This window comes from Rhea americana, unplaced genomic scaffold (genome assembly GCF_003343005.1).
Source record: "Rhea americana isolate MKP2758 unplaced genomic scaffold, rheAme1 scaffold_51, whole genome shotgun sequence".
Lineage (NCBI taxonomy): Eukaryota > Metazoa > Chordata > Aves > Rheiformes > Rheidae > Rhea > Rhea americana.
The window spans coordinates 1,155,140-1,183,118 of NW_028186657.1; the positions used below are offsets into that span (position 1 = coordinate 1,155,140).

The 27,979-nt window shown below is 38.3% G+C and overlaps 1 protein-coding gene across 2 annotated transcripts in view; it reads left to right on the forward strand.

Moving 5' to 3' along the window:
* Nucleotides 1-1,153: 1,153 nt before the first annotated feature.
* The window catches only part of ATP10B (ATPase phospholipid transporting 10B (putative)), a 54,996-nt gene continuing 28,170 nt past the window's right edge, over nucleotides 1,154-27,979 (forward strand). The window contains exons 1-6 of one of the 2 annotated variants that reach the window (XM_085317837.1): nucleotides 1,154-1,458; nucleotides 2,547-2,741; nucleotides 14,398-14,602; nucleotides 19,424-19,509; nucleotides 22,566-22,672; nucleotides 26,542-26,673. In XM_085317837.1, coding sequence (XP_085173963.1) covers nucleotides 1,184-1,458; nucleotides 2,547-2,741; nucleotides 14,398-14,602; nucleotides 19,424-19,509; nucleotides 22,566-22,672; nucleotides 26,542-26,673 — 1,000 coding nt within the window. In that variant the 5' untranslated portion in view covers nucleotides 1,154-1,183. Of the gene's footprint in view, nucleotides 1,459-2,546; nucleotides 2,742-4,311; nucleotides 4,815-14,397; nucleotides 14,603-19,423; nucleotides 19,510-22,565; nucleotides 22,673-26,541; nucleotides 26,674-27,979 lie in introns of those variants that run through there. The other variant, XM_085317835.1, reaches the window with a different exon arrangement.

The window sequence follows — 27,979 nt, forward strand, 5'->3', positions numbered from 1 at the left end:
CATACATTAAAGGAAAGGCTGAAAAGCAGAGAGAAACAAAGGACCCACCTGTAATAAATGTATAAGCCAATTTAAAGTTTTAATGCGTTTCAGCTGTGTTTATTTAGACTTGTACAAATGTGTGGATATTTTAGTCTGCTTCAAACATGATTTTAAATGAAGTTTAAACCAGTTCTTAAGTGAGTTAATCTAAGTGACCATAGTCCAAGCTTAAATGAAATTTCTTTCTCCATATTTCCCACAGTCTAGGTAAGCTCGTTTGGTTCAGGTATTTGATTTAGTTGAACTTCGAAGTTACACAAAGCCAGAGCCCTTGTTTGCTGTTTTGTTTTTCAATTTATACTGCCTCACCTGTATATGGGAGCTTCCAGACCCCATACCTGAGCACCAGTCCTGCTGGGGGGCTGAGATTTTAGCACGTTTAGATTCAGCACAGCAGTATATACACCTGCACTTCGGAGCCTCAGCRTTGTGGATTTGGGATTGCAATTGCAGTTGCGAATGTGTGAACAAGTYAGAAGACAAGTGTCCTATGATAATAGGATTAGTATTAGTAGATTGAATTCCTTTATCTCTCCAAGCAATAAAACAGCCATTGTTTTACTGCTAGCTGACATTTTTCATTTAAATCACATTTCTATGGAGACTTTGAAAAACTGTTATGTGAATGTAAATGAGATTAAGTTGATGTTGCAGTTCTTTATTATCTGAACCATTAAGATTCAACACCTGAGCCAGTCTCTTTGTAAATAACTGTGAATAGAAAAAGTATTGTAAGAAAGAGACATTTGAAGAAAAATGCCTGAATAGATTTGGTGGCAGTTTATGACTGAGAAAAATGATAAAGACTTTGTGGTAGAAAAACCATTGTTCACATCTGTTATAAATTGGTTTTTATCTACATTAGTTTGCAGTTACAACACAGAGAACAGGGAGAATTTTTTTCCCCCACAGAGACAGAAATAGATTTTTCCATACTGAAGATTTTGTTGTACCTCTTATTTTATGCTACTCTGTAGAAAGTGCTGAGCTTAAAGACTGAACCTGTAATGTACTGAACAGCAGTATTGTTTGCTGCTTTAAACCTAACCTGGCAAGGTACAAAGTGAATTTTCTACCAGCGTGGAATTGGTTTTCAGTTCTTGTCGTGCATTTTTCTTTCAGCCTGACATCCCTGCTGAAAATGGCTTTGTCTGTGGACTCGGCTTTGTATCGCTGGCAGCGTCTGGGAGCTCCACATCCSTCCCAGGCGCTCTCAGAATCGACACCACTACTGTTTTCTGTCAAAGACAGGCTGAAATTCATCTTAAACAAATGGAGGATTGTGTTTCCCAACAACGGGAGGCAGCAGAAAGACTGGGACCAAGCTGCTAGATTTTATTCTGGAAATAGGATACAGACGACAAAATACACCTGGCTCACTTTTTTGCCCCAAAATCTCTTTGAGCAGTTTCACAGGTAAAAACTCATTCAATGATACATGTTATTTAAGAACTCTCTCTGAAGAACGGTATTTGAGGGTGATGGAGAAGGGCTGCTTTTGTGGTTACTGTGTTAATAAAACTTCGTTGGTTGTTTATCTATACTCAAATATTAGATGATTCACACTGAAATGGAGGGTTAAAGTAAATAAATAGTGTGCTAAGCACTATTGTGTATAATTTGCTCTTTTGATCTTGAGGCCAACTTCTCTGAGTGCTGGAGCAGTCTTCTATGTAAAAATTTTGAATAATTTATTTAAGAATTCCTGTTTCTGAGTTGAATAAACTTCTAATATTTAAGAACGTGAGACATTTTCTTTATATGTGTTGAGACACCCATGCAATTTTGTAGATTTCAGAAGCTTACAGATAATTTTAGTATGTTTTTAGGGGGGGTAATTGACTTTGTTCACCATCTTATAAACAGTATACATACATATGTATACAGAATTGTATATAAAAGATGGATAGTGCTAGGTCRGGTCTCTTTCCAAGGCCTGTTGTGAGATGAGGTATCTGAGCATAATGAATCACGTCAACAAATGCCTAGGGAAATAGCATTAGGGTAAAGATAAATGAAAGCTGTCTATCCATCTCCAGCTTTGAAATTTGTTTAGTATATTAGATTTATACTTCTATAATTTCATCATCCTTTTTCTGTACACTTGGTAAACTCATGAAGGCCTTCATAGATTCCTGCTGGGGACAGTTTTATAATTCTGAGCATGTGTTTTTTGTACCCATTCTGGTACACTGATGTGGTTTTTGAGAATTTTGCTTGATTTTGTGCTTATTTTAAGGACTGAGGGAGTGGGGATCATTAAAAAAGCTGATAAATGTATTTGTAATGGATATTTGTATGGAGAACTTAAGGCAGCTATAAAATAATGAAAACGTATCTCTCAGGCTTACTGTAAAGTAACTGATTAATCCCGTCTGGGAAAGGAAGAGGAGGTAGAGATGTGGAAAGATTAATGTTCCTGTGAGACTAAATGGGGGGTGTTCATCAAGAAAAAGACATGTTTTAAATTCTGACTACATTTAATTTCTTTTATGTCCTTTCAGACTGGCTAATCTTTATTTCCTCTTCTTGGTGGTTCTAAACTGGTTCCCACAAGTAGAAGTTTTCCACCGGGAGATTACTATGCTGCCTTTGATTGCGGTGCTGCTTGCCATCACAGTGAAAGATGCTATTGAAGACTACAGAAAGTATCAATTTGATAAGACTATAAACTCCTCCAAAACCAGGGTATATGACAAGTAAGTAGACTAAAATGATGATTTTTTTTCTTGTGTTTGATATGGTGGAAATTGCTCATCTGATTTCACAATAATTCCCTTGCTGCTCCTCAGTAAGTTTGGGAAAGCTCTTATAAAGAGGGGTAGTTTTTGCCTTCAGAGTGTTTGTTYCATTTATGTCACTCACTTAGTCATCCTAATATCACTCAAGTTTTGTCTCAGGCTGTAGCAGCGTGTGCTTATATACAAGTTCTCATTCCAAGTTTCTAAACCGGTTTGCCAGCGCACAAAACATCTTGTCCAGGTAGCTGAAGGATCTGGAGGAAAAGTGACGCAGAGCACCTGAAATGTAGCCAAGTGTGGAACAGACGTCTGGGCTGTTAAGTTTGAACCATGTTTTACGAAAGTTTTCCACTAAAACTATTAATACAAAAACTAATATTGAACTATWTTCAAGGTGAAGCATAACCAGGAACTGAAAAAAATTCAGTAGGATTTCCAGTAAGTACAAGTGATCAATACATCACAGTTTCACTTTGAAGATGGTACAACACCCATGTGCTGGAAGCTGCGATGTTTGCTCAGTACTGACTCAGAAGGAAGAAATATTTCCATATGTAATTCTTGTTGCAACATTTAGATTTCATCAGAGTTTCTTGTCCAAGTAATAACTTGACCTAACACTAGTTAGCTTGTCACTACATAACATAATCGGGATTCTGCTTTGGAAGGAACTAAAATACTGGTGTCTGTTCTCTTTCACATTCCTTTTTAAGCCCAGGTCTATAGAGGAAAAATTACTATGTTTCATATGCATTCGGGTAGTTCTCTTGGAAGTTAACTGTCCTACATGCTGCGTATTTACGTGCAGAAGCATGAGAGCCAATGAGGAAAAGGAAATGTGCAGTGGGAAGAAATTACTGGGTGAGAGAGGGATGCTTCAGATGTCCGGGGCTGGAGGACTATGCGTGTGTATAATCCTTGCTGCTACTAACTCATAGGCTTGCTTGGTTTGTATGAGGGTTTTTTTTTTTTTTTTTTTTTTTTGAACACTCTGCGTGAAGGGCATGTGACAACCAGTAGTAGATAAAGGAGGTGAAGGGAGAAGTGCTGGCTCTGCGGAGGTTTATAGCAACCTGTTGTTGACTTCGGAGGCGCAGTGCTCTGCCCATTACCTTTGAACTTCCTGACAGCTCCCACGCCAAGCAAGGCAGAAAAGCTTCAAGTGAACGGTGAAACCTGCACGCGTTCTTCGGTTCGTCCCAGTTCTACGTTAAAACCAAGACCTGGGCAGGTACGCCGAGCCAGGGAAACGCCAGGATGGGGCCTCCAGGCGTATCCTAACAGGAATAACAACCCTTTCAGGATGCTTTTGTAGCTGTGACGTGCTTCCCAGCAGGCTCTAGGACGCGGCACGAGGCCAAACGGGATACTACCTGTCTTCAGGCAGGTGGAGGCTGTAGTCGAGCGAGGCGGTCCTGGACTCCGGACAGCCTGCCTCTTCTCCCTGCTTTGAAGTTCATCTGGGTTAGTGAACTGTTCTCACCTTGTTGTTATTAAATTTGAAGCAACATTCTGATAGGAGAGCAAGATGTCTTGGAAGAGTGTTCGAGGCTGCTTCTCTGTGAAGATGTGGACAAAACTTTTTTTCAGAAGAACGTGCTGCCAGTGTGCCTCTTCTGACACTGAAATCCAAAATGAAGAGATGGAGAGGAGAGGAAAAGTAAAGAAAAGAAAGAATAAAAATGAAAGCAAACGAGTGATCATTTCTAATTTGCCCTTTGGAAGAAAGAAGTGGAAGGAAAATCCAAACAGACACTATGATTGCAATGAAATTAAGACTACAAAATACACCCTCTTGACTTTCCTCCCTAAAAATATCTCTGAACAGTTTCACCGTTTTGCCAATATTTATTTTGTGGCCATTGCACTGCTGAATTTTGTGCCAGTGGTTAATGCTTTCCAACCAGAAGTTTCTGTGATCCCAATTTGTGTTATAATGGCCATTACAGCCATTAAAGATGCTTGGGAGGACTTTCGACGGTACAAATTGGACAAAGAAATCAATAATATGGGCTGTTATGTTTACAGCAGGTGAGTTTTGTACAACTTTTATTAAGAAAAAAAATTGGCTTGGGATCCTTCATCAGTGGTGATGCTTTTTCTTTAAAAACRTTTAATATATTGTCCTAGTGGAAAATCATAGTGATTAGACAAGTCTGGGAAAATCATGATGGTTAGGTAAACCTAGTGTTTGTTTTGATACAGGGAAGGATAGTCCTCTGTGGTTTAAGCCTCGTGTTCCAACTGGGAGGGAAAGTTAAAGTTGCATGGTATTGCAGTGGCTGTCTCTTAGCTGTGGAGGACAGTGGAAGCCATGTGCTCAAATAACTACTGAGTATCTGGATTTTTAAGGAAATTTAAAGAGGTCTTAATTTTATCGATATCAGGTAACACAAAACAAGATCAGGAATGGGACCTGTTTGTATCAATACAGCCCTTTACACTTCCCTGAATTTTATATGGCTTCAGTTGTGTTTTCAATTATATGTAAAATAAAACTGAGTAAAAACATAGTTTAAAACCATAAGATAGTAATATATGCCTCTGATCATCTCTGAGTGAATCAACTATGAGTGGCTGTGCTGAGCTCTTCAAAATATTTCATGCCATCTTGCTTTTAGGATTTTAAGGAGTTTAAAAATTATATTTTATTAGTATGAGACCAGTCCTCTCAGCAGAAGATGACTTCTTCCTGTTAAAATACCACATCTGAGAGCTAGAAGAGCAGAACTTTCCATTTCCCTGAAAGTTGCTTCTCATCCCTTACGTTAATCGACAGTGTTTTATACAACGTACATTGTCACACGCAAGATCTTGCAGAACTCTGGCTTTTCTCACACAGTGCTGCCATTGCTGTTTGTTTCTTTTGTGTGTGTTTCTGTTTTTATTTTATATCCTGCTGATTAAACAGGGAAACAGTGCTTGGCTACTTGATTTAAAAAGTAGGTGTTYTATAAGTTTCTAAACATTATTCAGCTAAGAGTTCTTCTCTGTCAATAATTTCTAGCTCTTTGGGTTGGTTACAGAATTGCTTCTTTTGCCTATCTTTGAGGCTGCAGTTTAGCTGGATTTTTTATTCTTTTCAATGTTGCATTAATCCATRAGGCAATGAGACTTACGTATTTTTTATTGCAAGTCTGAAAGGGAATAGTAGGTGATGCRGTAGATACTAGTGAATAGATCTGCATGGGGAATCTTATTTATTTCCCCTTTAGATAAAACAATAATGGTAATTTTTATATGAAAGACATTTACTATGAGAATGTGAGAAGTGGGAAAATTCAATAAAGCTTGTTTTTGTATGAGAGAAAAATGTTTGTCATGGAATTGCAATGTATATACAGATCTTATACAGATCTAGGTTAGAGACATAGCCATGAATACTTTATCATGCCGAAACTTGACATGGGGCCATCTTAAAATTGGTTATCCCATAAATAGGACTTTGATGAACTGTGAATAAATCTTGTCTAGAATCTTGTCTTTCACCAAAGTTTTATGGCCCAAAAAGGTGATGTAAGGGCAAGGAAAATGAGGAGGGCTTCAGACTACAGCATTCATCCTGTCTGGAAAAATGGTGGGTAATTACAACTGCCATCAAATCTGTAGTTACAGCTTATTATATCATGAATAATTTTAATCAGGCTTCTATAGCACTTTCAGAAGCTGGTATTTCTTGTTCTTCTTGCTAGCTGCAAAGTCATGGAAGAGTGTAGTGTCTTAATTTTCTTTCTTATGAATCATCTGCTGTAGGTAATCTTGTAACATAGGTGAAAGTCTTTTTCTAGACACTGTGAGTCTTATTAATTTTGTGGCAGCAGAGAATTCTTTTTAATGGAGCAACTGATCTATCATAAGATGAACAATTAATTAATTTTGAAGAGTGTATTTTCTTTTTTTCAATATTCATATTTCAATAACAAGAACTCTGGTTCCCTGTTCCAAGAGAAACACAAAGGCAAAGTTCTCTTTTCCAAATGCTGAATATTTTCCAAAACTTTCTTGAAGACTGGGGAAAATGCAGTAGCTTGCCCTCCTTGTTCAGAGCAAGGGACATAGAGTTTAAATTGGCTGTCCTGTAAACACATTTCTTCTAATTTTATTTTCACAGAGGTCAGCTGCAATTGTAATCTAGTCTGGTAGCCAAATGAAGAAAAAGACGCTTCAAGTAGCATGTCTAAAGAATGTTTAATTGAAAAAGGGGGAGACTATTAATTGTCATTAAACTGTTCTGGGGATGCTGTTACGTTATGTTATTATAAATTGTTATCGTAGAATCATAGAATCAGTAAGGCTGGAAGGGACCTCTGGAGATCATCTAGTCYRACCTCCCCACTCAGCATGAGTGTGTTAAACAGGGTTGCATCCAGGTGGGCCTTGAATATCTCCAAACAAATCATACAACAGGAAAAAAAGAGAACTAAAAATTCAAATGCRTATGGGAATGTTTAATTGCCCCCTTTCTCCTGGTATTCTTTAAAATATACGTTGTCTCATTCTAAATTTTCCAGGCAATGGGGCTTCCACTACCTTCAAAATGTGATTGTCAAAGCACCTCGTATGATATTCTGCTTTCATTAGCGCTCCTTAATTACATTCAGATKCCTCAAGTTGTCTGGTTTCATGTAAGCCTAATTTATTACTTTTCATACATATTATTTAATTATAGTATTTGAATATCTGTGACTGTTATCACATTCATTTTGCTACACCTAGCCCCTTTTAGTCAAGTTCTGTATCACTCTTCATCTTCCTTATCAGTCCATCCCCCCAAACCTACTTTGGTTATTTTTCTCTGAACTCTCTCCAATTTACTGTTAACTTAYTAACAACAGCTACCAGCGCTGAATATAGTATACAGGTCAACTGTGGGACTGTAGGTGAATGTCAGCTCARCAGCAACTAAAAGCTCTTATTTAATTACCCTGAAGTTCTATAGTGGTGGAGAAAATGCTCAGTATATAATTAACCTATTGCTTGGATCTAGCAAATATCTCAAAAACATTCCAGAATCCAGCTTTAATGATCTACAAACACTCCACAGCATCCAGGCAAGATTTTATATTGATTTATTAGTTACATTGATTTCACACCTTTGGAAGATTTAACTTAAACTTTTCTGCGTGTTTCAGTATACACATAGATGCGAATACAGGGACTACGCAGTTTAAGATGACACTTGACTGAATCTGCATATGTTAGGCAATCACACCCATAAAAACACTAAAGTGTCTGAGCTGTTCATGTTGCTTAATTTTAAGCACCTAAACCCAGATATCTGAGAGAGTGATTCAGAAAAGAAGTCTATTTTATGTGCTTTGAATCATCCTATGGAGTTACCTGTTAACTAGGTAAGCCACAGGCCTCCTAAATGAGGTGGCCTGACTACACTGTCGGTGAAGCTCCTCTGTGATGCTTTTAGACCCTGTGACTTTCATGTAGGTCCTACAAGCATCGATATACTCTTCCTCTGCAGGTCCACTGACAACATCAGTGGCACAAAAGGTCAGGATGGTCTTTGTTGTGATTATTTTCTCTGCTTAGTATAAGGTTTTGAGTTAGTCTCCTGCTTAAAAAAAAGAATACAGTCGCAAGCCAGCTTGAAGTCTCATCTCATGCCCCAGGCAAAATGGCAGTTGATTTTCTTAGACATAGCAACATCTTCTGTATCTATATCTCTGAGTGATGTATGAACTTTTGTAACTGAGGCTCAGGATGTCCTGGTTTCCTACCCCAGCTCCATGTAGTATCGCACGTGGCTGCAGATGCATTTTTATTTAAGCCATAAAACATGAACTTTGATCATTTGAGCATGAATTACTTCATGTAAAAGTTAGTTATATAAGTAAGCTTTACAATGACTGCAGGATAATAATGTGCTGCAGTATTATTGAAACTCGCTATCCATCAGCAAAGATACCATGACACCTCTTTGCTTAATGTCAAATATGAGTATATCATTCTCTCTGTGGAACCATCACCGGCAGCTGGCATTCTCTGGTCTGTTGCCAGAATAGCTTTGATGTACACTTTAGGTACTCTGGAGTTTTTGTACCTAAAAAATCAATGGAAACCTCRGTAAACAATGGATGTTACTGAAGGCAGAAACAGTGCCTTCTGTTTGTGCTAACTGGAAGCATTCTTCAAACTTCTAGCAAGCTCAGAAATGGCCTCAACCAAGAGTACACCAAGGTTTGTTATATGTTGCCATGCAAATACTTGAAACCAGTGATGCCAGAATTGTGAAGAAATAATTAAAACATGAATTCATCTTATGGTGAGCATACTGACTGTGTGGTGAAGAAATATTCAACATGCTGAGCTGACTCAGTGCAAAAAACAATTGTCAAGTTCTTGGCACTCAGCTGGTCCAGGCTGCAGCACTGGAAGGTCAAGGAGGCAAGTTAGCAGTTCTCCTTGTCAGTCAGTGTTCCTCGCTACAGTGAAGATCCTTGCCCTCTTTAGAAGAAAACCTGCAATGACGTTATTAATGCTGCCACCTGTTTTTGTGTTGCCTTATCAACACCTTCCTCAAGATCTATTGCCTGCCAAGGCATTTAAAGCTGCTTCACAGAAGCAGCATGCAGTGGCTTAGCAAACAGCAGCRGAAGCTAATGACTAAGGACAAAAGGCAAATTAAGGAGAAGCTATGTTTCCAACTTAGAGAACTGCAGAGTAGTGACAATGTGGCATTGAGTCCCATACTAACTGGGACTCAAGTGACTGACTACATATATATATATGACAGTGGGACTAATTGAAATAGCATATTTAAATTCTGTAGAGAAGCAGGCTGTCAACATGGTACATGGTCATGTGAGGAGATGAGCATAGCAAAAAGCTGCTTTAAGCTGTGCCTCCCCAAAACTTGGTACATTAATAGGAGCCCTTGGAAACTAATGCTAAGGATCAGCAGTCACTAAATAAGTGATCTTGGCATTATCTGTTCAGTCCATCTAGTGCAAGGCAGAATCCTAGCAATAGCATTTTGCTCTAGGCAGTATTTGAAAGAAAATTCAGATTTTTCCTAAATAATTTGATGCATAACTTAAAAAATGAAGCTCTTAAAGTCTAAGCATGCATGTGCTCAAAATGTTCTCGACTTCTACTTCATTTTATTTCTTCATTTGTTTCAGTTCATTATAAAATCAAGGGAGATGGGGATAAAAATGCAAGTTAAAAAAGTCCAGAACACATGGACATAATATATTTCTAAAATTTTGGTACTTATTTTAAGTCTATACAAGCTTGGTTTTTTTGGTCTATACAAACTTGATTGAATGTAGAATCCTTTTATCATTGAGAGAATATCTTCTATGGTAGGATGCTACAGGCATTTTTAGCRCACACAAATTTAGGATTCTTTGTTAGCATTAAGGAACTTGCAGTGCCAAAATCGTATGATTAAAGATGTATTTTGTTAGAGTTGAGAAAAATTTCACTCCAATTTCCTTTGAAAGATGCTTATTGCTGTTTCATTGTGTTATTCAGATCCTGAGAGGATGTTTGCAGCTATGGGAAATGGATATAGCTGCTAACTAATGAGAGCTTGTTACGAGACAGACCTCTGCTAAATAAAGTCATTCATTGATCCTGCTGGCCTCATGTCCATRTCAAAAATCAATCTTCCTGTCTACATAAAGTGACAATAGCCTGGCAGTGATGTGTGATCACTAGTGATGAGCTGACATGGAGAAGGCAGTATCTTCTCCCCTTCAGAAATATCTCCTGCTCAGCAATATTATGGGCCACCTTGTGCTGTGCTCTGATATGGATGCATTTCAGAGTCTGTTTCATCCCTATCCAGGCCCTTCCTCAAGTGCYAAATCCACTTGTTTCCAGTTTTTCCAGTTTTACGGAAGTAGCTCCTAACCTTGAGGTCATGGCCATAAAGTGGTCTTTTGGAAGCAGTTTTCCATATAAAAGCTGGAGTAATCATTAACAGTATGAAAATATCCAGTATTTCCATTTGCAAAATAGTGTGTAAATAGTAGTGTGATTCTACTTGTTGACTCCATAGTACGGAGAATCTCACAGCAATAATATTCTTGATAGGGTAAGTGATGCCTGAGGGAGCCATTTTCAAATATAATATTGTATTGAGCTTGCATCTAATAACAAAAATTTGAGTTTATCTATATATATATATGACAATTTTTTTTAAGTGGCTGATGTTATAATAATCCAGTGGCAACTTAGAGAGCTAAAGGAGTAGCAAACAGCAGCTTTACTTAAACCAGCAAAGGATCTTGAGATGGAGACTTTAGTTATTCAAGGAAATAAGAGTCACTAAACTAATTGGTTGGTTTGATAGTTGTGAGTGGTAAAAGTTTTTGAAGATCGTCCTCAAAGACAGTCTAGGAGTCATAGGCATATGTGTGAAAGGTGGCTTTTTTTCTTTCATTTTATCTCCTTGAGGGAGCGTAATTACAGATCTTTTTTCTCCCACTCACCATCTTTCTTGACCTGTTTTTTTTTTAACTCATTTTTATTGAATTCAAGAACATGCAATTACATTGTTGACACAACGTAAATAATTTATTTTTGTTCCTCCCCAATCTTCAACCACAGCTGGCGTTTTTTAATGATCCTTTCTTCCCAGAAAYGTCTTCAGAAAGTCTCTTTACTTCAGACCATCTGATCCAATATTATTAGTCTAATATTCACCTCTGGCAGACTTTCTGAGTGCTCAAGGCTAACTGTCTCCATTTGTCTGCCCTATCTCTGATGAGCGGTATCTTGCTACCCATTATCSCAAGAGAGGAAACGAGTACTTTCTAGGCATGAATTAGGCACCAGATCTACGTGGGATAGAAGACATGTCTGTGGCTCTGCTTGTGGCTAGCTGCTGTTAATAAATTGTCTGGTAAAGCAGAGAGGACACTGAGAAACTTTTACCTTGGGTCACATCCTTGCTGTACCACAGCCTTGACACTGCGTGCTGTAAGAATCAGATTTCCAGCTCCCTGCCTACTGAAATCACCACRTCTTGTTCATTTTATGGCATAAAAGTGTTTGCTTTTTTTATATGTTTCTCGTCAGACCATCTTAGATTTATGAAGTGCTTCTGTTTGTTTAGCAACAGGCGGTTGCGCTATGAACTTTAATCAATGGATAGAAGATGGGCAGTGTTCCCAGTTACGGGAATTGCTAAAAGGAAACTGCTTCGTTGGAACGACCTTGGGAGGCAGCCGGGCCCGCGGTGCGGTGGGGAGCAGCAGGTTGCTTCTGAAGTGCTTTACTTCCTTTTATCCATGACTTGAGCACTAAAAAAAAGTTGTAGAAAGCCTTTGTRCTGTAGGAGACTGTTAATCTCTGTTCTTTCAGGAAACAGAGCACTCCTCTACACAGAAATCRTGTTTCTCTCCCAGCTTTGGTGTTCTGCAGCAGAGTCGGCGTTACTCCATCAACCCCCACGCGGGTCTGGGGCACTGGGCGTTCCTGAATGCTCATCCTAGTCCTCAGGAAGGCTTTTCCTGTGGTCTGAAAGAGGTCACTTGGCTCTTCTGACCCATCTTCTCCTCTGTAATTAGTAAATGGGCAGTGCCTGAAGCTGTGTGCGTAATGTACGTTTCACAGGAGATTATTGAAAAATCTATCACAAAGCTGAGAAAAGATTATTTCTGTGAACCTAGTTTCTCTAGGCTAGTCTGGAAGYTGGCCAGCTGGGCAAGGCCTTTCTACAGCATTTTGTGAGCAGATAAAATCAAAGGGGTGTTTAACGAACATGAGAATTGTGCAAGAGTTGACGCAGAGAGGTAGGACTGCACTGAAGAAGCCCTAGCAAACRGTAGACGCAAACTGTACATAGCATCCAAATGTCTGTGCAAGACAGCTCATCTGCTTGTTCTAAATTGCTTCTGTCCTCCTGTTTTTGTGTTTTAAACAGACAAATTCAGAARTCCTACTAGGAAGCTATTTGATACAAAAGATTTCCCAATCACTTAGTGTTTTTGTTACATATTATAATCAGTATCCACTTTGCAGAGCAATTAATACTAAACGTAYAGCTGAATAAATGCCTTTCAAATAGAAACTGGTCTGAAATATTTTTAAAAAATGAATGACAACATCAAATTAACTTATAACAGTCTTCTGTTCTTCAGTGGGGTCTTTTATGTCTGCTGTTGAGCAAAAGAAACAAGGGCAGGCATATAAGTAGAGACAGACAAAAGGAGAAAGAAGAATGTAAGAATTAGAAAGTAATGTAAGAATGAAAAATTGTTTTCACAATACCATTATTTAGCACTATGTAAGCACTTTTAACRTTGATTAAAGAAATTTATATAATTGGATTTTTTTAAAAAAATGAATAGTGGCTACTACTGGGAAATGCAGAGAATTTAAATAACCTTTAGAACCATAAMCTTTGCAGGAAACTTTTATTTCATGTTGGTTTATAGATAAGGACACTAGCCATCTGCAGAGGGTTGCCTGACAGCACTCAGGGCTGGTTCTCCTTTAGGGCAGATGGGGAAAGGAGGTTAGCAGGAAGCAGCCTTTGGCCTGGCTGTGAAGCAATGTGTGGACGTGTGCCTTTGAAGCRTAGCAGAACACCTTATCTACTGTATTCCTGCACCACGTCTCATGATATAAACACCTAATTAATTGAAAGACAGTATTCTTCAGGCAGTAAATGAGGACAATTGAACTCTAAAGCAAAAATGAGACTCAGGATCATCACAAGAAGCCCTTTTGCTGTGAGTCTGTTAAAGTATTGTGAGCATTTTTTTCCTGTTGTAGATCAAGCCAATTATTTATGTTAAAAGAATGATTTCTTCTCAAAGGTTTAGAAGAACTGGGCTACTGTTGCCTGTGTAGTTTTCCCTTTGACTAATTTTAAMATTTATTGTGCAGTTCTTCTGCTGGCTCGGGTGATTAAGAGTTATTAATGGATCAATTGCTGAAAAGATAATGTCAAAAAAATTTTACTGTAGCCTGAACCATGGAGCAACAGTTTATTGGTGAAGCTGTAGTTTCTTTTCTTTAAGCCCCAAACCTCCTTTCCTTTGTTTTTCATTTTTTTATATTTAGAAGCTATGTGGTTTTCATCTCAAGTTTTCCATTAAACTTAGGTTCYAGTTGTGTTATTGTTGTTTAATTTTACAGAGTAACTTCTTTGCTGTTCTTCCTGTTTAAGTCGTTTGTATGGGCTAAGCTTGAGACTTGTAATTACCTTTCAAAGGTTACTATGGGAGAGCTGAAGCAAGTCTAGCTGAGATATCAGTTTGCCTCTTTTGGGATCTGTGTGTTGCTGTTGGCAAGTACCTGAGAAACAGGCACTCAGTCTAAAGCAACAAAGTACTTTTGGTGAAATTTTTGAATTTCTGGAATAAGATACTTTAAAATGCTTCCCTCTGTGAGTCTGAGCACCTTTCTACTCTTGCTGTGGCCGCTGCTAGAATCAGATAACTTTTGACATAGTAACACGTAGAGATTTTATTCTGAATGTGAGATAGGGCGAAGTGATACTATGAAATGGTCCAAATCACTGATTTCTAGCTGTTGTGCTGTGTCCTTTAAGAAAGCACATCAATGTGCTACCATTCCCTGTTTTTGTTCTGTGAAGACTGTTGTGTGACTGTTTACCCAAGCCATGTYTTTAATGCCACAGGGAAGATCATGCCTACGTTGAGAAGTGCTGGAAAGATGTTCAGGTAGGGGACTTTGTGCAGCTGCAGTGCAACGAGACCATCCCGGCCGACATCCTCTTGCTGTATTCCTCTGACCAGAATGGGATCTGCCACTTGGAAACTGCCAACCTCGACGGGGAGACCAACCTCAAGCAACGACGGGTTGTGACAGGCTTCTCTGGCCAGGTGGGTCTGCYGAGAGCCCGGCCCGTGCGCATAGCGCTTGGTCTGAGCCCCTTTCCATGCCGGCTCCTGGGTGAGATGCAACACGTGGGGCTTCTGATGGGCTACTTGCTCCGATGCAGTTGCTGAAACACGTTTGGCTGCTGGTGCTAAYACCCTGTACCCAAAGCAGCAGTTTGTCCCAGAAGACTTTTTGTTATGCTGTGACAGGCATGGAGGTAAAAATCTCAGACAGAACTAGTTTGCCTTCCTTTGGTGAAGAATGCTTAAAGCGTACCACACCCTGTCTGAGACTGACCCAGCCCTTCCCTACGCACGGGCTGTCCGCCACAGTGCGCGGCGCAGCCGGACGCAAGGCCGTCMGAGAGGAGCGAATTACTTACCCTTGGAAATTGGAATACTGTTCATGGCACCCCTTTCGAAATGGGTGTCAGGCTGCTTTAGGGAGTTTGCTTCCCTGTTGCACCTGATGCACAGTGGCACGTTTGGTAGGCAGGTACATACGTGACAGTTTGATACGGAGCTGTTCTAAGGCACAGTAACCTGAAACAGTGAAGACCTTTTCTAGGAGTGCAATGAGTAATTGAATAGGAAATTAGGATAAATTAGCATATGAAAAGTTAACTAAAAATTGAAGGTGCAATAGGTTTGATGTATGTTTGAATGTTGGCAGAGATTTGATTTAAGTGCTTAAAAGCAACATTTTTTTTCTGTACATCATATAATTTCTTTTTTACGAACAATTAACTGGAATATTCTCTTGAATCATCTTTGATAAATCTGAAGTTAACAAGAAAATATGACTTAGGGTTGCATTCTCTACATTTTTGAAGATTTTTTTTCAACCACACTGGGACAGTTTTTCAGATAACACAGAAGTTTAAGCAGCTGTAACATGTGAAAATGAATATTTTGTTCCATCGGAATTGCTGCAGCAGACAGAAAATATAAAGACTTTGCAGATAATTCTARGAATTACATGCATTTATTTAGCCATTACTGGCATTAGACCAATCTTTTGGTTTTGTTCAGGGTGGGGAGAAACAGGTGTTAGCAAGAAGCAACCAGATTCCTTAAACAAAAGTAGGCCATTTCCATGGTAAATTGTGGCCAGGTGCTATAATCCAGTTTTACTTAGTCTTTCTTCAAATGGAAATCACCTTGCARGCATACTTTAATGGGCTTTCCCAGGTTGTGGATGCTGTACTATAAAGCACACCTTCTTCAGTGCTTTCTAACTATGGTTAGGGAGGATCTTTTTCCTGAGAAAAYCCCCCAAATTTATTATGCAGAGATTTAGCAAAAAACATTATACTGCCTACTTAAATAGAAAAAATAAAAAATGCTGCATTTATGTGATGTGGCCATACTTCACACATTAGGCTTTGTATTATACTTTTTATTTTATTAAAAAATAAAGTGCCCTAGTATTATGCCAAATGCAGACTTTTGCTTTGCTTGTTTTATAATAYGGGGGAGTCTTCCTTTAAGTCAGAAAACCACTGTATAGTGTTTATACTTATAAAATCTTGTGTTTCATAAACCCAGTGGAATGCAAGTCTGCCTGTGGTAATACCCAATATTCAGGAAGGTCAGAGCTTAAACAGTCAACTAAATCACCCTGCTATTTCAATGCAGTAGAGTAAACAAAATGTTGACTGAAATAAACAGTCACTGTATGCTCAATATCATGTACAAGTTTTAGTGTACCTGTCTGCAACTTCTTCCTTATTCTTTGTTCTTTGTGTAGTCCTGTGATTTATGTGCTGCATAAAACTTACTCTGATTTAATAGTATTTATAAAAGTATGAAACTTTAAGGAGGGAGGAAATATATATGAATGAGTTTCATTCTTTATTGAAATATATATTCCTATATACTTAGGAATATTGCAGTTCTAACTGTAAAAGACTGAGAGGAAGGAAACTTTCTTTCCTCTTAAACCATTTTCTGACCTGAATTTTCAAATGTAAAATTCTTGTAATCAAAAGAAAAATATTTTTGTGAGAGAAGAATCATCTTTCTCCACCTCCTTTCTAGCTTGGAATCTATTAGTTGTTGCATGAGTAATAAGCCACCCTCCAGGTTCCTTTGATATATTGCTGTTTTCCTATTGTATACATATTTCCAGCACACCAAATATGCACTCATTTTCCTATTGATTTTACTGAGCTGAACAAAATTCAACAGAGATTAACAATATTTCTTAAAAGTGATTCTTAAAATATTCAGCCTCAGGGGTAGAAGGTAAATAAAGTGCCTTTATATACATCAAGCTTTTGTTTTTCCTCCAATATTTATTTTTAWATCAGACTCTCTACTCTCTTGTACTTAGATTATTTTTATACATAAAATATATATGAATAGATATCTTGCATAGAAAAAAAACAGAACAGAAAAAGTAATTTAAGAATTAGAGCCTAGTAAAGAAAAAAATCATATTTTAAACTGGGAATGTGAGGAGTTCCTCTTGCAGTACAATAAAATTGTTATAAATTCTAATGAAGGATTCCTAAGATTTGCAGTTTCTGAAGGAGTCTAATCTCTGAAAGACTCTCTTGCTTTAGAATAAGATAGGGAGCCCCAGTAGCAGACCTAGTTTCCAGCTCTGAACTTTCCTAATGGGAGGAGTTCAGATTCAAGTGGGTTTCAGATCATTAAGTGTTTTATTACAAAGCAATATTGATAATATTGATTATCTCTTTCATGTTTCTCACTTTTTTTTTTTTGCCATTTCTTAATCTAAATTTAAGATCTTACCTGTCCTTTCAATTAGAAAAAGAAAAAATGTTATTGCAGTCAAGTACCTTTGGTGCAATCCTATTTCTGTATGAAGACTGTGCCAAGCCTATGTCCTTGAACACATGAGGAATCAAATGAAAGTGTATATTGTTGTTCAGCTCCAAGCACTTTCAACTGAACACTTTGCCTAAAAAGCTGTCCTGCTTTGACTCTTCCAGTGCTTTTAACTGTTTCCAGCTCCTTCCTATTTTTGATTTTGTTGTGTATTTTTTTCCTTTTAGTCTTGCTTTTAGTCGTATTTGAATGTGATGCACACATTCAAATTCCCAGGCTCTCATTTTTATGGTCATATTCTCCCGGACAGTAAAGCACCTTTTCCCACACATTTCAAAATCCTGAATAATCTTGCATTTGAACTTGCTTTGGTTGAAGTCTGTTGTTATTTTATAAAGAAGCCTGTTTGCTATATCCACCTTAAATGAAAGCAGATGCTTTCATTGTCCAATACCCAGCATTTTCTTCAAATAATTTGACTAGTTGTTAAACTAGCAGAGGAAAATCTCAAATCTGGTACAGCATAATACTATCCTTCTTGGAATATGATTCATTGGATTTTAGTAGAAGGTGAGGAGAAAAATAATGCTCTAGGAATTTATATTTTCTCTAATCTCGTTCATGTCATATTGGCACATTTCAGAAAATGCTTTCTCTTGAAAATGTATTTCAGTGATAAAGGATTATATGCAATACCTCTTTTCCCTGACATGTCATAGGATCATAGAATAATTCCAGTTGGAAGAGGCCTCAGTAGACTCTAGTCCAACCTCCTGCTCAAAGTAGGATCAGTACTAAAGCAGATCAGGTTACTCAGGGCTTTAGCCAGTTGAGTCTTGAAAACATCCATGGATGGGGACTACATGACCTCTCTGGGCAACCTGTTCCACTGCATGATGTATTCCAACGTCAAGTAAAGACAGGTGAGAGAGGCTGAAGCTGAAGATCCTCCAGCATCAGAATGTTGATTTTTCTGAGAATATGCTTGTGTTTGTTCCTCTTCGTTAATAGGCTGTGGAGTAGTGCAGTTGGCATATAGCATGTTTGTCATTTTACTAATTGTAAATTACTACAGAGAACACCTCTTCAATTACAAGTTCATGCAGGTTCATCAACAGATTCCTAAATGACATCTCTTGGAAAGAGGAGGGTTCTAGTATTAAAAATACAGAAAGGTGACAAAGTGTCAGAAAGTGAACTTGCCTTAAGAAAAGAGGTCATGAAGAGATCCCTGAAGAGAACAAGGGGACTTTCTTAGTAGAAATGTGTTTTCATTTAAAGATCTCAAGATGTTTTATTCAGTTGATATAGAATGGAATAGAAAGTATGCCCAACTGTGCAAAAATCAGTGTGCTGGTACCTGGTTTCTGATTAATTACTAATGTCTTGGTCAGAGTCAGATGATAAGTTAATAGAAGCTGCAAATACAAGAATTCAGATTGCTCACCACATMTCTCTAACTTAGACAGGAGTGTAACTGTGTGACAGTTGTGGAAGACACTGTAATAATAAGCAAAAGACAGTACTCGTCTACACAGGCCACACTTGCACATTTCTGAGCAGCAGCTTAGCAGCTGTTAGTATCTGCACGTGGTGTCTGTTTTACAGGAAAGGGGTAGAAATAGACACTTAAAATTATTTATAATGAAATGAATTTTTGTTTACCACATAAGAAAAAGGCTAGAATTGTAAAACAGAAGAAGTAAATACTTTGCAGGAAAGCTGTGAAGCTGACCTCCACATCTATTTTCTGAGGAATATTTGGGTTTTGGTGGTGAGGTAGATTTGCTAAGCCCCACCCCCCACCTTTTCTTTTCCTTTTTCCTTTTTTTTTTTTTTTTTTTTTTTTTTTTTTTTTTTTTTTTTTTTTTAAAGAAACCTCTGATACTGTGTTATGTTTACAGGAGTAAAGCTTATCTGTTGCTACTGTCATGGAATGTCTATAACTGTATTTAGGTGCTCTTAGTGGTATTCATTTCAAGTATTCGTTGGATTTGACATTCATTCTCAGTGTGTTTCCTCTCGTAGAATACTCCGTTTGAACCAGAACTTTTCGAAAACATCATCATCTGTGAAATGCCTAACAATGATCTCAACAAATTCAAAGGGTACATGTAAGTATTTGTTATCCGTAAGTGCATTTTCTGTCTGAGCTTTAATATTTCACTTGGTGGGGGCTGGACGGAAGCAATTTATTTCATAGGAATTGGTGGATGTTGCTACTATTCTGGACTCAGAAGTCAGTATAAGCTGTAAACTTGAATCTGTGTTTCCAGCCAAAGGAGGACCAAGACTTGACTTTGAATTTGCAGTTGTTTCATATAAATTGTCCTTACAAGACTTCAGCTGTTTTCAGAATTCAGACATTCAGTCCATTTACATTTGACCTATGGGTTAGGCTAGGGTAGATTTTAGATATAAGTCCTTCCTAATGCTTAAAGGTGTTCAGCTGCATGGCTCTGTTTTTTTCATATTTATGGCCAGAGGGAAAAGATATTCAGGATCTAGCTGAGAAACCTGATTTTCTTCATACAGCTGGGAAAAGCAAGCAAGTGAGCAAGAAAAATCTGACTTGATCAAAGCATTAAACTAGTATAAAAATGTAAGCCTCGCTATGTATGCGAGGAAAAAACTACATCATGTATTACCTATGTTCTTTCTTTTGTTAAATAATTCTGAGATAGGCACAATGCTTACATCTATACTAGCAAATTCAGTAGATCTAAACCCATTTCCTGGCCATAGAGTCAAATTGTGTGGCAGAGCTCATGTACTAGCATTCTGTTTCCCTCGGCTGCTTTTGAGGGGCCTCCTCGGCATGGTCCATGCTGTTTGGTTCGTGCTGATGCTCACACCATTTCAGGGCATTGCTTGGAGTACTCGCTGCCCCAGAACAAAAGCATGCCCAGATTATACCAACAATTCAGTTCAACAGTTCTTGTGCTAGCATCCAGGTCCAAGCCCTGGCTCTGTTTAGTTTACTAATAGCTAAACTAGTAGTTAATGCCTCTGGAGGAATGGAATAAGAGCTTTGCACCTGGAATAGCTGGAAATAGCCAGATTCTCTAACATGAGGAAAACAGCAGGTTGTATGCTATTAGCACTGACTATTTCTAATCTCATCTTGAGAATTTATGCCATGCAAGGATGGTGCCTCTAATAGCAGTGCCATTTCCCCTCTAATGTAATATCTTAACAGGGAAAAACAGGTCAAGTTCATATTGATCACTGGCTGCGGTTTACTGTCTTGGAGGACCATTGGGTATAATCTAAATCGAAGCAATCCTTCAAYTTATCCTGCTATAGTGACACAGAGCACTGAGATTGTGGATATGCAGGCTATATGTCACAAGCAAACACACAAATAACACAAATACCACATCCTTAGGATCCAGAATTGGCTTCAAAATCTTCAAATCTCTGCTAAAACTCTATAACAGAAATTTCTTCTGGATATACCTATTATCTCACCTGCTTGATGGAGTATAGAATTAATTGTCTATTATTCCTGGTTCAGGGATAGATAAAAGAATTTTCCAGTGAAAACTTTTCACAATTAGCTGAGGTTTTTGCCTTCAGTCTGCTGCTGTTCAAACCATTTTGTAAACTCAAATTACTCGATTCAAACAAAAAGTGAAATTTCAGCAAAGAAAGGTGTAACCAGYTTACACTGGCTATTAAAAGAGGTACATACCTCTACAATGTCATCAGATTACTTTTTTCTCCAGGAATCTGTAATAAATCATTGAACCTCTAATGCCTTGATATAAGACTGTAGTAGTGCTGAAGAACTCTCTGCTAAAATGGCAACAAAGAACTTAGTTGTGTCCATCAGCACACCTGACCACAATGACTTCTGACCAAGGGGACACTGCAAGGCTTCTACTAAATTGTTTCCCCAAGGCTGAATCTAGAGTCCTACAGAAAGAGGTTTCTGGGATTATTTTTACAACATGTTAACAAGATATTTTCATTAATATTTTTTAAGTAGCACAACAYATATAGGATACTTAAATCTCATTCACCAAAATCTGGGCTTTCTATACACAAAACACTTATAACCCACCTGGTGTTCAAATGCCAGTGAAGGCAACCGAGCTTCTGTAATTAGTAGCTGCTTTTAAAACCATACACCCTCCCTCTAACACATTGCAATGACCTGCTCCTGATTTAACACTGCAAGTCAGAGCTGCCTTGCAACATTTTTCTCTAGAGTCTTTGAGCAAAGCCATTATTCTATCAATGGTAGCTATTTGAGGCCTAAACCTATTAATTCAAGTTTGAGATTATATATTCAAATGTCACTGCACACAAAATAGGACATGAGACTGTAAATAGGCCTGAGCCAGCAGCTAATCATGCCCCACATTTGAGTAATGCTGCAGTTCACTAGTAAACGTGAGGGGGAATAGCCGGTAGAAAGTAGCCAAAGTGAACCAAAGTGAAAAGTCTCAGCTTTGATAAAGATCTCAGTAGGAGTGTATAATAAAGACTATGAGTCTTTTTACGACTCATATGCTGTAAGTAGCTGTATGCTTTCATTTTCAGGGGCAAGTAACAAATTGCCTACCTGGTGGAGTGCTGACTGTATAATTTTCATTGAGTTTTCATTAGTCCATTTTGCTAGCAGAAGGATCTGTTGTATGACTGCACATCTTCAGCTGGGATAAAAAAGTGTTCAGTGTAGTGTGGGAGTGAAGAAACTCTCAGCCTAGAGACTCATGAAGATTTCAGTTCACAAAGATAAGAATCCCTTTGGCGGCCAACAGAGATCCAGAGATCAGCTTGCRCAGAAGGCTGGTATATTCATCTGACCTTTAACAACTGGTAAAGCTTGCTGAGCTTTCTAGAAGAATTTCAGCTTACTTAAGTCATACAATGTATATTGGCTTAATTTATTAGATACTAAACCAGATAAGGTACCAAGTCAAAGCCAAAACCTCTTCGTATTGACATCCCAATACATGCACCATGAAAGTGGGCTTTCAAAGAGATACCAATACTTCTATATGTCTTCTGAGTGGAATCTTTACTAACGATAAGTAGCACAAAATATAAGCGAAATAAGACACTCACAGTTCCTTGATTTCAACTTACATGCGCACACACATGTTTAATACTATGTGAGAACAGAAAAGGACATTGCTTCATTTTACTTCATTTCTTCTAGGGAACAGCCGAATCATGAACAGATTGGTTTTAGCATTGAAAGCCTTTTGCTTCGTGGATGTACAATCAGAAACACTGAGGTTGCAATAGGAATTGTTGTATATGCAGGTAAGGTGTACTCTATATCTAGCTAAGCACATAATTTCTCTTTAAATAACCTTAAGTAAGTATGTATAGTCTAAAACCGCACCATAATTCAATAGTTTGTTTTAAAAACTGGTAGTGCATAGAAAAAATTAATAACTTGATATAGTCAATGCATTAGTCATCTCTCTCCAAAGCCAAAATGGCAAGTGATGGTATCCTTGTGTATGTCAAATGTCTTGCTACACTTAGGCAAAGTATCCAGACATGTCAAAACCAATAAGACGAGTTTGTGCTCCCTCTCAGGTCAGAGACTGTGATTATAAAAGCTAATTTCACCTGGCATAAGATCTGCTGCCCTAATGGGGAGTACTGCCAGGTCCTCAGAGCAGAAACTGATCCAGCTTAATATCCAGCCAGCAAAAAAAAATGGCTAATTTTTATCACAAAGCCAAAAAGTGCTAGTGCCAGCACAAGGGGAGCACTGAGAACAAGCAGCCGGAGGTGACAGAAGAGGCAGGACTGAATCTTTCAGCAGCAGCAACACAAGTTTGTGCTGATCTAGTGTGTCAATGAAACCACAGATTTCATGCAGCAAAAGAGATGAACCAAGCAAGACAGCCTCAGTGCCCAGATCAAGTGCAGCAGCACTAGWTTGGCAGTTGGAAAGCTCACTGCGTTCTCAGGATGTTTGACCTTTGGARTTACCAGTGCTTTTAATCTGTGACCACAGCTTATTGTTAGCTTTGACCCTCTTTATTTGTAGATCCCAGACTATTGTTGGCCCTATTTTTGCTCCAGAAAAGGTGGATCAGCTACCCTCTTTTTCCCTTTATCTGTAGATTTAATAAAATTTAATTTAAATAGGAAAAAATAATTCAATTCTTGGTTATTTTTGATCTTTTTGGTAGAGTCATGTCACCTATTGCAGGTTCTAACTATCAGCATGGGCATTCAAAGCTAGGCTACTTAAGAAAAAATAAAAGTCGCCATGTTTGCAAGGGTCACTTTCTTTAGATTACTTTAATAATCCTCAATCTGGATTATTTTACATGGCGGTTGGTAAAATGGCCATTCTATCTACTCACTACTGTAGAAGTTGTCCCTAAATGGCTATAGCTCACATAGGTTTCCAGTGTGGCATTCATTCATGGGCCTTTCATTACCTGCTTTGCTGAACATTGCATGCCRTGATGGTGCTTACGAGACAGCGGCAACTGTTTCTGAGGAGGGGAACTAGAGATATTCCCAACCTACCACCCCATCTTTGGAAGTAGCTACTGTATAAAAATCTGTGGGAACCATTCTCCATAGAATTGGAGTAATTTGTCTTCCCTTCTCATTAGGATTCCAGTTTCAATTCTCTTTAGACAAGTCATTTCCCAGTATGTTCCTCTGACCACCAGCACAGATCCTTATTTGGATCCCTGCTAATGTTACTTAAGATGTTAGTTGTGAAGGCTGCAGTTTTAGAGTCATTCTGAAGCTGCATTGTCCGTGATCAGAGTATGTCTTCATTATGATTTTTCCACTGGCATCTAATTGTTAATGTCAACATAAAAGTTTATTCTTTTCTTCTTCTAAAATTAGATTCACCTGAGCCAGTGCTAACTTCATTTCTAGGGTTCCTTGACATTGATTTTTCTCTGGCTTTAATCATGATCTGTGACCTTTTCTGAACAGCCAAGATCAGTCACATTATGAAATGGCACATTTTCCATTTTTATAACTCTGTTACTCCTCAAACTTACTTTCTAACAGAATCCTTTGTGAAGCACAGAGACATCACTTACCGTGATTGTTTAGCCTGTGCAGTTCCCATTGACTCAAATATGGTTTTACCTTTTTCATGGCTACTCAAATGGTTCTACACAAACCAATAGTGCTAATGCACAGAAACCTTGTTATGGAGCAACAGCCTGTACTTTGCTCATATTGATGGGAGTAGTGGCAAGAAATATATGCCTTTCAGATAATAAAATACCAGAAGAAAAATGAGTTTTCAGTGAGCCTATCAGCATCCAGAAAGGGAGACAAGCTACCAGTGGAGTGGTAGGTGAGGTGCTGTGTTACACTGCATGTGAAGCTGCAAAGATCCAAGGAGAAAAGTTAGTTTATTTCTCTTATTTCTGATATTCTATCTGTTGCAAGCTGATACATGTATCAGAGCCGTGTGGAAAACCCCACACTTTTTTGATGGTCAGCTGAAGTGGAAAAAGATGATAGAGCTGAAATTTGTGTGTGTGGGGGGGGAATCCCATTCTCTTGCTGACATAAATCCACCAACATTTCCCTCGTCGAGAGAAGGGAGGAGAGGTTTTTTTGTTTGTTTGTTTTCAACATAACACAGTCCATTCAGCCTGAAATAAAAGAAAAGTGTGGAACAAGACTCCCACAGCTGCTGGAAGAACAGAAGAGCGGGCAGCAGTACTCTTCTCTCCTCCACAGCTCAGTGGTTAGAGCATTTGTTCACCGTAGGGAAGACAGTTTGTGTTCGCAGCTCTGCTGTTACGGAAGTGAACCACACGTCTCCTGCCTCACAAGTCGCACCCCGAATACCTGGCAGTGTGAAACAAGTGTGTACGTACCTGAGCTGGAAAGGGGCATTTGTGGTATAAGCTGGTCCTGCTGACATAACTCCAGGTTGTGCAAATAATTATATATTCATTGGAACAGGAAGCCAAGAGTCCCAGCTCTTGGGTRAGTGTCCTGAACATAAGGCTGGAGAGTAATTTTCTCTCTTGCTCTCTGCCTCAATTAATAACCTTTGATATAAAATTGGAATGAATCCAGTAAGACTGATTGTATTACAGCCTAGTAATAGAAGACTTTGGTTCCAATCCCTTCCCTAGAGAAAGCCAAAAGATAGACTGGAAAATAGTCTCTCTCCATACACATCATGCACCTACAAACAAAAAATAAATACAAATCTGCAGAGTTTATTTTCAGGGAAAGTGACTGTAGAAATAAACATAAAGGATACCATTTAATACAGCAATAGATAGTATTCAGATATCACAATTGTGGGGACACAGTTTTGCTAATGTTGATAGACTAGAAAGAGCACTTTTTGCTTGTAGGCTTCTTACAGCATTCCTCTTTTTCCATTTCAAATATACCAGCTCAATTCTAATTCAATGTGTTATAGATTTGAGTTATTTTATTTCTTGTCCTGTTTTGTTAGCACTTTATATCCACAYAGTGAAAAGCTAAATGTTATTAGTATCTTTCACTACTGGATCTGACATGTTGGGCTTTATTTAAGTTAATACATAAAATGCGTYTAGCAGTTTCTAACTAGCTGATGAAAATATTTAAATGTAAGTTTCAGGAATCAGTACAGAAGCTAATCAAGTTGTTTGCAAATGCATAAATATAATATTGTTGTTTTTATTCCTTTTTATCTCAGGGAGATTTAGCTTTTATGTAGAAGCACATACGTGCTAATGATTCTCAAGAGATCTGAATGTTGATACAAGTCTTGCAATCCTGCTGAATCTGCTGTCTTTGGAGGAGTAAAATATATGTGACAGCTAAAACCTGTAATGTGATTGGAGGTCTTTTGTAACCCTCTAGACTTGATCTCAAGTTTTACTCCCTTCTAATAAGGGAAGTGAGACTAATGTGATGTGTAATTTCACTAAAAATGCATATTAAACTTTTTGGAATATCTATGGATATTTGCACATAAACGTATACATTTTATTGATATATATGCACATATATACTTTCATGTGCTGCTACTCAATCCAACTGAGAAGATGGGCGATGAAATCGTTTAATGAAACTAATGTTAGTCATGTGCATCCWGCTCCCTTTTCATGAGAGAAATACTTTAAAGAAAACCTAGAAAATACTGCATAAGCATGACTACATCTGTTTGTGTTTTAAAGGTCATGAAACTAAGGCTATGCTAAATAACAATGGTCCTCGTTACAAGCGCAGCAAGATAGAGCGACGGATGAATATGGATATTTTTTTCTGTGTGGGACTTCTGTTTGCAATGTGTCTTGTCGGAGCAGTAGGTATGAACCCTCTTCTGTTTTGATGGTTTTTTGTTTTTTTTTAAAAAAAAGAAAAAAAAAAGAAACGGTCTTCTAATCAAATCTAGAGCTGACATGCCCCATGCTTTTGGGCTCTTTCCAATAGCCAAGTTAAAATGGTAAATCTGAGCAATCCACAGGGAAGGAAAGTCAGCTATGGCTATGAATATTTCAGGTAAGATCTATCTGAAGTATGGTAAAATATGTAAAATAGAGTGAGGGAAAGTAATTAGGTTAGTGCATTATAGGAATTAGTACTTATCAACAGAGATGTGCTGCCTTAGTGGGTGTCCACTCCTCGTGTGTAACAACGAAAGTGAAGTGATGAACCCGCATTTCAGTAAAGTGCTCCTCTAATGAGTTAGCCTGGCTGATGTTAGCTGGAGGTACCCAATCGACAACCCATGGGATATATGGATATGTGTCTGTAAAGGATAATTTGTCCTGTTCAGAGCCTCTCCACAGCTATCTTCTTTTCCAAAGGCCCATTTACAGCAGCCTGAGAGATGGATTAACTGTTAGGTAGGAGCAGTCTGCACTTTTCTGGGTGGGTCTTGCAGTGCCTCCCTTGTCATGTGAGTATCCTTGAATTCAGTAACTGGGTGGGCTGGGACTATCCAAGGATACCTTACGCTATTGCTAATTTTAAATTGTCACCTTCRTGCTTCTAATGTAAGCACACACTTGCTTTCCAGTACCAGCAGTGATCTCTTCCAGGCAGGTCAGAATTAATAGGTCCTCCTAACTCCAGGGAAAGGGCCAAAGTTTAAGCCCGGTGAGTTTTGAATGGATCACTATAAAGAGATATCAGAGTGTTTTGTGTTCARAGCTCCTTTTCTTCTCTTTAATTGACTTCATCTCAGCCATAACTTGCTTAGTGCTACTGCTCTGGTTTAGTTTTGTATATACAAAGTCTAATCTGTGTGGCCCCGTCAAGTTTTCCTGAACCTGCCTGGAGGCATGTGATGTGACACACAAACAAGTCATCAGTGTAATACCAGTAGAAGTAAAAGTAATCCAGAAAGATGAACAATAGAATCAACTTAATCACTTTTTTAATTTTGCTGCTTYGTGTTGCAGTGGGCTTTTTTGGCACAGAAATGGGATTTCAGTTTGACAACAGATCTGTGTGCTAGGGAGAGAAAGAGACTTTATTTTCATTGTTCATTGGCTGCTGTCACRTAGATTTAGAAACTCATCTTTGTCACACTGATATGCAAGGGCTCTTGAGTAATAAAGCCCTTTAAGGTTTGAAGCAGTTCCTGAAAAAAAAACAAAAAAACAGCAT